This window comes from Dromiciops gliroides, chromosome 3 (genome assembly GCF_019393635.1).
Source record: "Dromiciops gliroides isolate mDroGli1 chromosome 3, mDroGli1.pri, whole genome shotgun sequence".
NCBI lineage: Eukaryota > Metazoa > Chordata > Mammalia > Microbiotheria > Microbiotheriidae > Dromiciops > Dromiciops gliroides.
Genome location: NC_057863.1, coordinates 488460450 through 488473456, shown reverse-complemented (window position 1 = coordinate 488473456; position 13007 = coordinate 488460450). Strand labels below are relative to the sequence as shown.

At 34.6% G+C, this 13007-nt stretch overlaps 1 protein-coding gene across 2 annotated transcripts in view; it reads right to left on the bottom strand.

Annotated features, from left to right (window-relative positions):
- Positions 1–13007, bottom strand: part of MICU2 (mitochondrial calcium uptake 2) — a 165414-nt gene that overhangs the window by 66236 nt on the left and 86171 nt on the right. For both annotated transcript variants that reach the window (XM_043998034.1, XM_043998035.1), the window contains exons 3-4: positions 7523–7554; positions 7356–7431 (exon numbers count right to left, since the gene is read on the bottom strand). In XM_043998034.1, the coding sequence (XP_043853969.1) occupies positions 7356–7431; positions 7523–7554 (108 nt within the window). The remainder of the gene's footprint in view (positions 1–7355; positions 7432–7522; positions 7555–13007) is intronic.

Genomic DNA, 13007 nt, shown 5'->3' with positions numbered 1-13007 from the left:
AAAACTTGTAATTAAAAAAAAAAAACCAAACTTGACTATCATTCTGCTTGTTTTATCTGTGAGGTTTTTTATACTTTAAACTTCTTAAAGGAAATGCTAAAATTAAATTAAAGAAAAAAGATTTTTCATGATTCCACATTCATGTAATCATTCCCCTGCCCTGGAACTAAATTCTTCTTTACATTCAAGGATCAATTCAATTTTTACCTTCCCTATTATGGTTCTCAGCTGAAAGTATTCTTTCACCTTAACTTTCTTATTCTGCCTCTATTTAAAATCCTACTCTGATGCTTCATCAAAGCATGAAGTTGACTTTGGGATAGACAAGTGTAGCACAAGAAATGGCAAGTTCTACCAAGCTAGAAAGGCCTTGTGCATAGTGTGGGATAGTGATGAACAGCCATCTCTCTCTCTCTCTCTCTCTCTCTCTCTCTCTCTCTCTCTCTCTCTCTCTCTCTCTCTCTCTTTCATAGGGCAATGAGGGTTAAGTGTCTGAGGCCGGATTTGAACTCAGGTCCTCCTGAATCCAGGGCCAGTGCTCTATCCACTGTGCCACCTAGCTGCCCTGGACAGCCATATCTGAAGAACAGTCTAGCTAAGTTCAAGAGGTTCTTCATCAGGTTGGCTGAGAATGATGCATTTTTTTGCTCATAAGTCTGAAAGATTGTCTATTAAGTTCTGAAAAGATGTGAGCTATGTTACTGGAGTGAAGTCTCAGGTGAAATTACAGACACTTGAAGTATTAGAACATTTCAAAATTCTGAGCATAGAATATCAAATTATAAATATTTGTATAAACATAATTTTAAAAGGACAACTAAAAGGCAAAAATACTACTGATAATATTACATAGATATGGTTTCAATGTTTTAATTTCTGATTAGGTTTATCTATGTCAATTTAGTGACTGCATTTCATATACAAATACACAAAGAATATGTGTTTTAGTCAATGTGGGTAACTCCCAATGTGGAAGATTATAAGCCACCTATAAATGAGTAGGTTAAGTCCCAGGGAATTTCTGGAGGAACACAGAAATTAAATTACTTGCCTTGGGTCACACAATAAGTGTCAGAAACAGGATTCGAACCCTAGTCTTCTTTATTTCAAGTCCTGTACTCTATTATACCACTCTGCCTATCATTTTATATGACAAGGACTGCATCCGTGATTTCATTGATATAGGGCACATCTGCATGAGGAAACTCTACTAATGTAGGCTAGTACCTTCTCTGCAACTTATAATTTAAGACAGTAGGGTCAAACTCAAATAGAAAACCCACATAAGGATCCCTTTGGGCTGCATATTGACTTAGAAAATCACAAAGCATTATCTATGCTCTACTGTATTTTTATTTACTTTATTAAATATTTCCTACTTACATTTTAATATGGTTCCAGTCACATTTAGGAATATTGTGTCAGTAATGTGGTCAACTGGCCATGTGTATTTCCTATTTTTGATCTAAAAGTTGTCTAGAGCAAAGGTGCCAAACATACCACCTATTATTCATTGCTGACTGCTCCTGAACCATAGCAAAATGTAATTGGGTGATATTTAACAAAATAAATTAACAAAATAAAATATAGGTAATGTTAATGTTTTATTTCCAATAAAGGTGGCCTGCAGGCATCCATATGTAGAGTTTGGTGGCCCCACTTCTATTTGAGTTTGACACCATTGTTCTAGAGCACTGAAAGGGTTAGTGACTTACTCAAGGTCTCACTGCCAGTAAGTCAGAAGCCAACCTTAAACTTAGGCCTGCCTGGCTCTAAGGCAATTTCTCTTTTCACTATACCATAGTACCTCTCATTTTATGGACAATTTAAATTAATCATATGGTGAGGTAATCCCCCTGGGATAAGGATTTGCAGATGGATATGGTCAGGAACAAAGTGATTCAATAGCAATAACTACTAAAATATGAGACTGATAGATTGTGGAATCAAGGCTGCCTGTGAAGACAGGTGAAGTCAGTGTGGGAAGGATGGTTCAGAAAAATTAGTGAAATATCAAGATTAAGTGATAGGTCATACCAAAACCACAGAGAAAATTTATTAGAGTGGAATGGTAGAAGTAGAAGGCTATGTGGCCAGAGGGTGGAATTTCAGCATATTTTAAGAATAATATGCCAGTAAATATGTGATAGGGGTATGATAAAAAAGAATGATATGCCAGTGATATGTAGCACAGTGTGTATTAAAAAAGACTGGTGGTTGACAGGGTAGTTTGGAGGATAGCACAATAGTTTGGGAATGAGACAATAAGGGTCTTAACTAGAGTGATTTTTAGTAGGAAACAGGAAGGAAGGGATACAAGAGAATTAAAAAAAATATAGTAATACATGAAACAGAAGCACATTAAAGAAAGTATCATAAAAGTTAAAAATGATGGTCATTTCCAGGAAAAATTTTTTTATTATCTTTAATCATAAAAATACTAAGCTTATTTACAGTTGGCCACTGGGAGGCAGGATGTTCAAGCCCTTCACATATCTAGAACTTATTACATACCAATAAGTTCATCCTATTTTCAAATAAGAATCTACTGGTATAAGTAATAATACCATTACTTTTTCTGGTATAGATTCAGAACTACAATTTCACTTCTGAGTATTTTGGTATTAGAATAGAACCAAACTAATGTACTAATTAGGAAGAAGGTCAGTCTGAAGCAATCAGTTGGTTGTAGGGACCTTATTTATTATCTTTGTATCTCCCCCTCTACCTAGTATAATGCTTTCTATATAGCAGACATTTAATAAGTGTTTCTGAATAAATGTTTAGAAATGGTTTTCACTTATAAGTGGCCTAGTCATATTGCAATCTTACGTATACTCTCAATTTGAATGAAAATCTAAAATAGAAATTCAGAAATTAAAAATGAATTAAATCTGAATTAAGACTTTACTAGTCAAGAAACTGCAGTATTTTCAATGATTCCAAGTCACCCCTTGATTTAAAAAAAAAGCATATCTTTTAAATATGAATGTTCTGTTGACATATGGCTATGAATAATGGAATATCATGATTTATATATAATTGAAACTGGAAATGATCCTAAGGGTAATGGAGAAATATACAGTGGGTATATTTTCAATAGATGATTTGCATGCAAGAAATAACTTAAAAGATATCATCATTAATGATCAGAAGAGGAGTTTGGAAGATAATGTAGTGAGAACGAGGGACAACTTAGTGCTTCAGTGTTGCAGCAGTGCTCACAAAAGATTGAAAATCTAGTAGAAGGCTACCATCACATTAGCCTAGTAGAAGGTCTCTTGTGGAGGATTTAGGAAAGGGATAAAAAAAAAAGAATTAGATTAATGAGAAGGCATTGAAAGATGGTGGTTTGTAGAGATACCCACTAGGATAAGATCATATATCCATTAAGGAATCCTATTACAGTGAGATTACAAAGAAGGGATCCTACATAACAAAGATTTCTATATCCTAGTAAATGGTCCATAGTGACCAGCTAAATTCAAGGTCTTTAGTGATATGGAACACTAAACTACCTATAACAAGTAATCCTGTGATACATGATTCTTCAGTTTACCTTTTTCTATGGAGAAAGTAAAATCAACTAATTACTAGAAAATCAACTATTACTAAGTAATTATAGAATTTGTGAAAATTTTGACAGCAGCTTGGATTGTTTATTTTTACACTATCTAAAAAATTAATTTGCTAAGCAAATTTAAAATTTCAAACAAGATCGTAGGGAACTTTTTTTTTTTTTTGGCAGGGCAATGGGGGTTAAGTGACTTGTCTAGGGTCACACAGCTAGTAAGTGTCAAGTGTCTGAGGCTGGATTTGAACTCAGGTACTCCTGAATCCAGGGCTGGTGCTTTATCCATTGTGCCACCTAGCTGCCCCATAGGGAACATTTTAAAATGATTTTACTTAAGATGAACTTTTAAAGTAGCTTTCATAAAAATACATAAAATAATGTGATGGTTGCAGTTGATATGATGGCTTCATAGACTAGACTTGAAAGGAGCTGATGCATCAAAGCCATTTTCTAAAGAGTGTCCATCATGTACCTAATTAAAAAATAATAATAGTGCATTTCTTTACAAATATTACATCTGGTTCGGCATGTGTGTGTGTAGGGGCATGCTTATAATTTCTCATAATGGAGGCTTCTGAGGCTGATCATTTGAGCCTGGGAAGTCTGAGCTGAAGTAGAGCTAAAGCCCACTGGTGTCACACTAGGTCTGGCAATCACAGAATAAGTGCCTGATAGAGGGAAGCCACCAGACTGTGAATGGGCTCAGGTCAGAAATGGAGCAGGTCAGTGTCCATGGTGATCCAGCTTGGATGAGACAGGGAAATGCAGACTAAAAAACCCCAACTATATCCATGTCTCTATTTCCATCTCTATATCCCTCATACTAAAACTATGCCTCTCTCAAGAGAGACATATAGACATAAAGGTATAATCTGCATTTTTTAAAACAACTATTCTATACCTCAAATTCCCATGATCCCTGACTATAAGGATTCCCTGCTCATTACTAACTAAGGAAAAAGGAATGCCTAATTACAGATTCATTGCAACTATGCTCCTTTGGTGTTGTCTCTACCTACTACCTCTGGCAGCTCAGAAGGACATCATCGTCATACAAGATTTTGCAACCCTCACACATTCAATAAGAACATTTATAGCACAGGAGAAAAGGAAGGACAGGAGAAGTGGAAGGACAGGAGGTTGTGGTCAGATAGAGCACATATTCAGAGTTAAGGATCTGTGTAGGGAAAACACTTGTGGGTGATTATACAATCAAGGGTAGTCTTGTGGCTGAGATAGAATGAAAGTGCAGACCATGGGAGTTGAAGAGGCTGATGAACTGGGAAGCTATTTGAGGTGACATCATCAAGTTCCAAAGCTTAAGGACGGGGATTAGGGTGAAGAAGTATTGAACTCCTTGAGAAAGGAGGGAGAATGACTTGGAGGCTGGTAGATGATAGTTACTAGAACCTTGATAGGGTGATAAAGCTGGAAGGAATGAACCTCAAAGGAGAGGTTGTTTGCTAATGATAGTGGAAGAGTGAGGCGATGAAAGAGGCAGTAATACTAGTTAATTAATCTCTTTAATTAATTAGTCAGAGTGTTGATTTCTCATGTAACAACTGTTGAAACTTAAAAATCTTTCAAGAATTCATGATTCCATTGGTATGGGTACTCGTTTCACTGAGGATGACTGCAACTATTCTAGACCTTAGTATATATGATTAATGATTTGCTCTGGCTGAAAAAAAACCTCCTTTATTTGGCATCCAAACTTCTGGAAAAGTCCTTGATTTGGTTAGACAGGGACTCAAATGACAAATAACTTGTACTAACCCTTTTTGGTTTGGCTGTTGTTGTTTAGTCATTTTTCAGTCTTGTCCAATTCTTCATGACCCCATTTGGGGTTTTCTGGGCAAAGATACTAGAGTGCTTTGCCATTTCCTTCTCTATCTCATTTTTCAGATGAGGAAACTGAGGTAAGTGACTGAGGATTAAGTGACTTGCCCAATGTCACACAGCTAGAAAGTGTTTGAGGCAGAAACTGAACTCAGGTCTTACTGACAGAGGCTGGCACTCTATCCATTCTACCACTTAACTTGTTAGGACCAGCCAAAGTTTATTTCTTGCTGGCATGGCCTTTATGAACCCAAGGTCACTGCCTGGGCAATGTTTTTGCATAAATCCTATGTAGAGGAACTCTCATGATGAGCCAGATAGCTTCCTGCTCTCTTAGTATGTTTGGGGTTCAAAAATACCACTTGATTTGTTAGAAAGGTCTCAGGATGGAGTCCTGCATCAAAAGTCAGGAAGATTTGGATCCAAATTCTGTCTCTGGAACGTACTATATGACCTGGGGCAAGTCACTTAATCTCTTTGAGCCTCAACTATAAAATGCAGATAATATTTATTGTAGGACCAATTTCACAGGGTTCTTGTAAGGCTCAGATAATTTTAAAGGGCTATAAAATTGTCAGTTCTTATTGTTTGACTATTATTTTTAATGTAGCTATAAGACTAGTTCACTTTTTTTTTTTTTGGTGAGGCAATTGGGGTTAAATGACTTGCCCAGGGTCACACAGCTAGTAAGTGTTAAGTGTCTGAGGGCTGGATTTGAACTCAGGTCCTGCTGACTCCAGGGCTGGTGCTCTATCCACTGTGCCACCTAGCTGCCCCTGACTAGTTCACTTTTAAGGTCACATAATAACTATTAATGAGTTGCCCTGATATAGCACTTTAGAAATATTCTCATACCCATTTCTCTTATATTATCTCACACAACAACCGTGAAAAATTATTATTATTTAATCCACCACCCTGGGAAACTATTGTTATTCCCATTTTATAGATGAGGAAAGTAACCACGAGAGAAGTTAAGTGACTTGCCTAGGATCACACAGCCAGTATCTGAGGATGGATTTGAACCTGGATCTTTCTGACTACACTTGTACTTCCTAGTTGCCTCAAAATATGCCCTAAAATGTCCTTGATGATACTTTTTACATGCAAGATATGGCTATATCATACAGATTGCTGTTCTTTAAGTATAAGGACTAATGGAGAAGCTTTGATTAGTCTTATTAATAAGTCTTCAAATGATATTTTCTAAAGGAAACTTTAGGGATATTTTCTTTAAAAAAGCAATTCATATAAGCATCATCTTTTTCCTATTTTAAAAATGTAGTTTTATTTTATTTTCAGTTCCCAATTCTTTCCCTCCCATCTCTCCCACCTCTTGAGAAGGCAAGAAAAACAAAACCTGCTTTAAATATGTATAGTTGAGCAAAACAAATTCCGACATCAATCATATTCAAAAATTAAAAGAAAAGAAAGAAAATAGGTTTCAAAGTGTACTCTGAGTCCATTAGCACTCTATCTGGAGGTGGTTAGCATGTTTTACATGACACATTTTTCTGGATTATATGAGAATAAAGACAGATTATACTTCTAAAGTAGATGGTCTGTATTAAAAACCATTAGCAGTCTAGCTTAATGTTGCCTTAATGAACATTCAAATTCAGTAAATCCATTAAAACATTAAGAACAAATGGATCAGAGGAGGAATCAAGGACTGAAAGAAATATCTAGAGGAGCTAGAAACAATGGAGGAAAGTTCCTAGGACTAAAATCACAGGGGAGCAGGGATGCCTATTTCCCACTGAAGATTAATAAAATATTTATTACATATTTCATATTTACTAGTCAATATTAAAACACCAACAGTCTTTGAAAGGAATACATTTACGTACGTGTATACTCTTTTTACAAAGTTCCTAAATTATCCTTTAATTAGACAAAATTCCTATAAATAGGAATTTAAAAGAAATAAAATAAGCATTACCTTTATCACCAAGATCTCTAAAAAAGGTTGGTCCACTTTTATTCTTTTTTACTTCATCCAGTGCATCATTTATAGCCTTCAAATATACAAGGCAAAACCAGAGAGAATCAGTTAAAATTTTTTAACAGTTATATATCTTTTAAAAAGAAGGGAAAAACTTTGCTTACCTTTTTTGTTAGTCGCTTAATTGAGGCTTTATCTGTAAAAGAAAGGAAACATCATTTAAATGTGAACATAATGGAAATTATTTTATCTTTGATCAAATTCAGTTGTATTTTTTTGAGATTTTCATGGGAAAAATCTATATCAAATATAACATTTTAGGACTGGTATAGTCTGTGTGCTTCCCCCCCCCCCAATTATCCTAAAGACCTTCTATAAAACAGAACAAGAATGTTTCAAAAGAATAATGAGTAAGTAGCCTGTTCAAATAAGGATTAAAAGTATAACAGTTTTGTTTAATGTTCTTAACACAAAATTTTGAACTAGATACTACTTTTCTGCAAATCACTTTTCAATTTAATCCCTTTCTTATCATAGAGTCATTTTTGACTCTTGGCTTTTTCCTATACTCTAATTCAAAATAATTTTCAATCCTTTATTCTTCCTTCATAATTATTAAAACTTATTAGAAGTTTTTCTGTCTCCACTACAAAAAGGCAAGTTCATGCTTTAGAAAAGTATCATTTAAATTTCTGAAATCATATTCCATACTCTTCACCTTTCTAATTAGCTAAAAATGTCTTTGCTAATATAATTGTCCTTTTTTGTTTCTGATTCCATTCTCTATTCCATTCTAAATACATTTAAATATCTTTATCTTTTAGTTTTACATCCAGTTTTACTTTTTTCCTCCTAGCTCCCTTATTTCCATTAACCAAGGCTACTTAATTTGGAATTATTGTTTCTCTTATATTGTCCAAATGTATTCTTTTCATTTTTCCTGGACACTCCTCTCCCCCATCACCTTGCATGAACATATGACTAACATATTTTCCTCCTTCCAAATTTTCTATGAATATCTGTTCTGAACCATCATAGAATTCTCCCTAAAACATGGAGTCAAAGACAAAAATTGTTTATTTTTTTAAAACTTCATCCAGTATATCACTTAAAACTTTCAAATACAAGGCACTGGAACTAGAACTAGAAGTTTTTGAGTCTATTCATAATTTTTTATCATTCCATCTAAACCTGTTCTTCCTTCTCACTGTGACCTTCATTCTCTCTACTGTACTGTACAATGGCAAGCCATTACACACTAGCTACAATTTCCTTCCTTCCTTATCTTGACCCCTTGATGAACCAACTCAACTCTACACCATCCTTGAATCTTGAATCTCTTTTCCCCCAGTCCTACTACCATTAATATCTTGACAAACCCCAAATCCTGGTTTACTTCCACCATCTGCCTCCTTTACTCCTATTCATATGCTGCTGAACAGAATTGGGAGGAAATCATCAAACTGTTGATCTACATATCCGGCCCTAGTCTCTTCTCTGTGCCAGACTCATATCACTAATGTACCTGCCTGCTCAACATCTTGAGCCAAATATCCTTCTGGAGCCATTTCAATCTCAGCATCTTCAAAACAGAACTCATTGTCTTTCCCCATAAACTCACCACTGTTCTGTATGTACTTCTCTATTACTGTTGAAGACACCATCATCCTTCTGGTCTCTTAGGTTTGCAACTTTAGTGTCACCCTTAATACCTTACCATCGAAATAGGTCCCATGTATTCAGTCAGTTGCCACATTTTGTCATTTCTAAATCCACACATTTCTAATCTATTTCTCTTCCTCTTTGTATAGATACCATTCTACTTCAAGTCTTTATCACCTATCACCTGGGCCATAGTCTCCCTGCCTCAAGTCTCTTCCTACTCTAACCTATTTTCCATACAGGATAAGACAAATTAAGTGAAGATCCGAGACGAGTTGAGAGGAGTCAGACAGGTAATGAGACACTAGAGGAAGATTTATCTTCTTATGTAAAAATAATTTTTTTTGGAAAAGACAAAATATTTCTCTTTTTCATTCTCTGAATCTCCCTGGTGTGTGTGTGTATTTTTTTTTTTTTTGCCTTGACAAAAGGTGTCCCAAAGATGCTCTTCCCTATTCACAAAAGGTCCCTGTTACCCAAAATGTAGAGTTCAGGGGGGCCTTTGTTGTAGTCAGAATAATCAAGCAATCTCTCTTAGACCTGTTTTGTTCCCCCACTTCACGTAGCATGATGTACTGTAAAAGAAGGGACTAAGTTATGATTTATTAAATAAATATCACTAAAATCAGTCTCATCATTTTAAAGTCACATGGTCTCTTGTATCTGTACTACATATATCACAAATATATGTGGAATATGACAAAGATGAGAATGAAAATTTACCAATGGAAAGTAAACCTATAGTCTTAAAATAAATTTGTGAAGTTTTATTGGAACAAGGATAAAAGAATGGAAAATACATAGGTTTTTTTTTTTTAACCTTGTGATGGAATTTTGGCTCAGGAAACAGACTGAATGTTTTTCAAAAGTCTCCACCTATTTTAGAGATTCCATCATGTGGTTTTCAATATTTACAGTGGAATTATGAAGTAAAAACCAGGTACAAGCACATCTTGTTATAGGCAAAGGGCCATTTTAATACTTAAAATAAGTAAAACTGCATTAATAAATATCAAATCTAGATACCAGTCAAATAACTCTTTGCTTCTAGCCAAAATAAAGTTATTTGATAACTATGACTAATACAATATTAGCAACAGTTACTAATTTAGCTTCAGTTTGCTGGAGGCAATAGTGGTATTTTGACATAAAAATTTGACAATAGAAATATTCCCATAATTTCTTACTTTTATATAAATATATGAAAAAATCTGGCAGCAGTACTGGAAATAGCATAAGAAGATAGCTAAAATAGGCTAGTATATGTATGCGTTCAGTTAAACCAGGTCTTTTTATGCTATCAAAAGAGCCTTAAAACAAACAATAAAAGAAACTCATTGGCAAAATAACTAAATCAACAACTGTCAAACCTATTGTTCTTTCTGTAGCCACTGGCACTCATACCTGGGAACCGCCAATTAATACCTCTAATAAAAGTACCTCTAATAACATTGAAGTGAAAAAAAGAGAGAAATACAAACGTATTATTTCCTCTTTCTTAAAACAAAATGTGGCGTTGAGATTAAGATTCAGGGTCCCTGAAATATTCTGCTTTAATGGGTATTTGGATGGTACTCAATGGCTACCAATGCAACTTGTAAATTATGAAAAGTGAAAGGTAGTTTCCTTTCTCCTGGGGGTGGGGGACCAAATAATGGTTTGTTCTCTTAGTAATACTCATTTTTATTTCCTCAGAGCCTATAATGCTGCATGGTTTATAGCCTACAATGTAAATAGAATATTTTTGTATTTTAAAGAGGGACAGCTGGCAGCACAGTTGATAGAATGCCAAGCCTGGAGTCAAGAAGACCTGAGTTCAAATTTGACTTCAAATTCTTTATTAGCCATGACCTGTGTTAACCTCTGCTCTGTTTGCCTCAGTTTTCTCATCTGTAAAATGGGGATAATAATAGTACCTACATTCCAGGGTTGTTCTGAGGATCAAATTTCAAAGTGTTCAGCACAGCCCCCGACACACAGTAAGCACTACATAAATGTTATTTACTATTATTATTATTATTTATTATGTTTCTTGGAGAAGTTTGAGGTCTTCAAAGAAGCTTTAAAACTGTGTATACCATTTGACTTGGCAATGCCACTATAACCCAAAGAGATTTTTTTTAAAAAAGGAAAAGGACTTATATGTATAAAAGTATTCATATCAGTTTTTTTTTGTGGTGGCAAAGAATTGGAAATTGAGGGGATGCTCCTCAACTGGGGGATGGCTGAACAAGTTGTGGTACATGTCTGTAATGCAATACTATTGTGCTATGATGAGCAGGATGCTTTCAGAAAAATCTAGAAAGACTTACATTAACTGATACAAAGTGAAATAAGCAAAACCAGAACACTGTACATAATAATAGCAATATTGTACAATGATCAATTGTGAATGACTTAGCTCTTCTCAGCAATACAAAGATTCAAGACCATTCTGAAGGGCCAATTCTATCTCCCTTCAGAGAAGGAACTGAGAATCTGAATGCAGATTGAAGCAGACTGTTTTTTTTTACTTTCTTTATGTTTATTTTTTTGTCTGTGTTTTCTTTCACAACGTGACTAATATGGAAATATATTTTATATGACTGCACACATATAACCTTTATCAAATTGCTTGGCTTCTTAATGAGGGGAGGGGAAGTGGAGCTGGGAGAAGATTTGGAACTCAAAATTGAAAAAAAAGGTTAAAATTGTTTTTACATGTAGTTTTGAAAAAAAATATTAAAATTGAAAAAAGAAACAAGAAACTATAATTTCCTAAAGGCAATGGAGTCCCACTCTCTTCTTATTTAATTCTAGGTCCTGTCTATTTGTACTAGCTATTTATACTTCCAGATAAGTTTTATAGGTCCATTTAAGTCCACATTAAAGGGTTAGTGACAGGGAAGGGAACTGTGTTTCACTGGTATAGGTTCCTAGTGAAGAACTTCCACTACCAGTATAGGTCAGCACTTTCTTTGTAATTTATAGTTTTAGAGAGTTGCCTAGAGCACTGAGAAGTTAAGTGACTCTCCCAGTGTCACACAACCATTAAGTGTCAGAGATAAAACTTGAAGCTAAGGTCTTCCTGGCTCTCAGGCCAGTTTTCTACCAAATACATAATAGCCATTGTTCATCTACTTGTAGATGATTAGGTCAAACTCTTCTGAAGAATCGTGGATCTCTTCCATGATCCTGCAATTTTCTGTGATTTGATGAAACCAGCAAAATGCCATTTGTAAACAGGAGAATCTATAGGACATGACTATCATAAGGAATCCATTTTCAATTTGGAATTCTTCCTGAATCTCTTCCATGATAACTATGTATCACATATCTCCCTGTTTTATGTCTTAATTGAAATGAGTGACCAGAAGTTTGTCAAACAAGGTTTGCAATTGTATCATTAGAAAATTTAACTCTTTTAATCTGAATATTGTCAAATTATTAAGGTAATAGACTATTGTAATGAGGTTAAAACCTATGATGCATTTAATTGGGTATATTTTAAAAGGGAAGAATAATAATTGCCTACTTTGTGGAAAAGGAAAAAGAGAGAGAGATCATTGTAAAATATGCTTATTTATAAACTTGCCAGGTTACTTGGGACCATCTGCTTGAGCAAGATCATAAAATCTTATCAGCCTTGTGAAAGAAATTGTGAATTGGTTTACTGACAAAATTGGATCCCCCAATTCCATTACAAATACTCCTTGACAAAGGGTGGGAGAAGGATTTACAAGGTGGTTTACAGAATAGCAATGATTTATGAAAAGAAAAATTATGAAGTTATACCTGGAATAGTATTTATTGAAGATACATCTTGAGCCAATTTAGTCTTAAAAACTCTAGTCTTAAAGATTTTTGCCTTAAGGGGTTAATGTATAATACTTTAAACAATGGATATCTGTTAGTCTTGAAATTTACAGTAATTAGTCAGTGTTTTTCTGACTTTTTTTAGTGAATGAATATATTCACTATGTGAAATTCTAGAATGTAATTATTTTG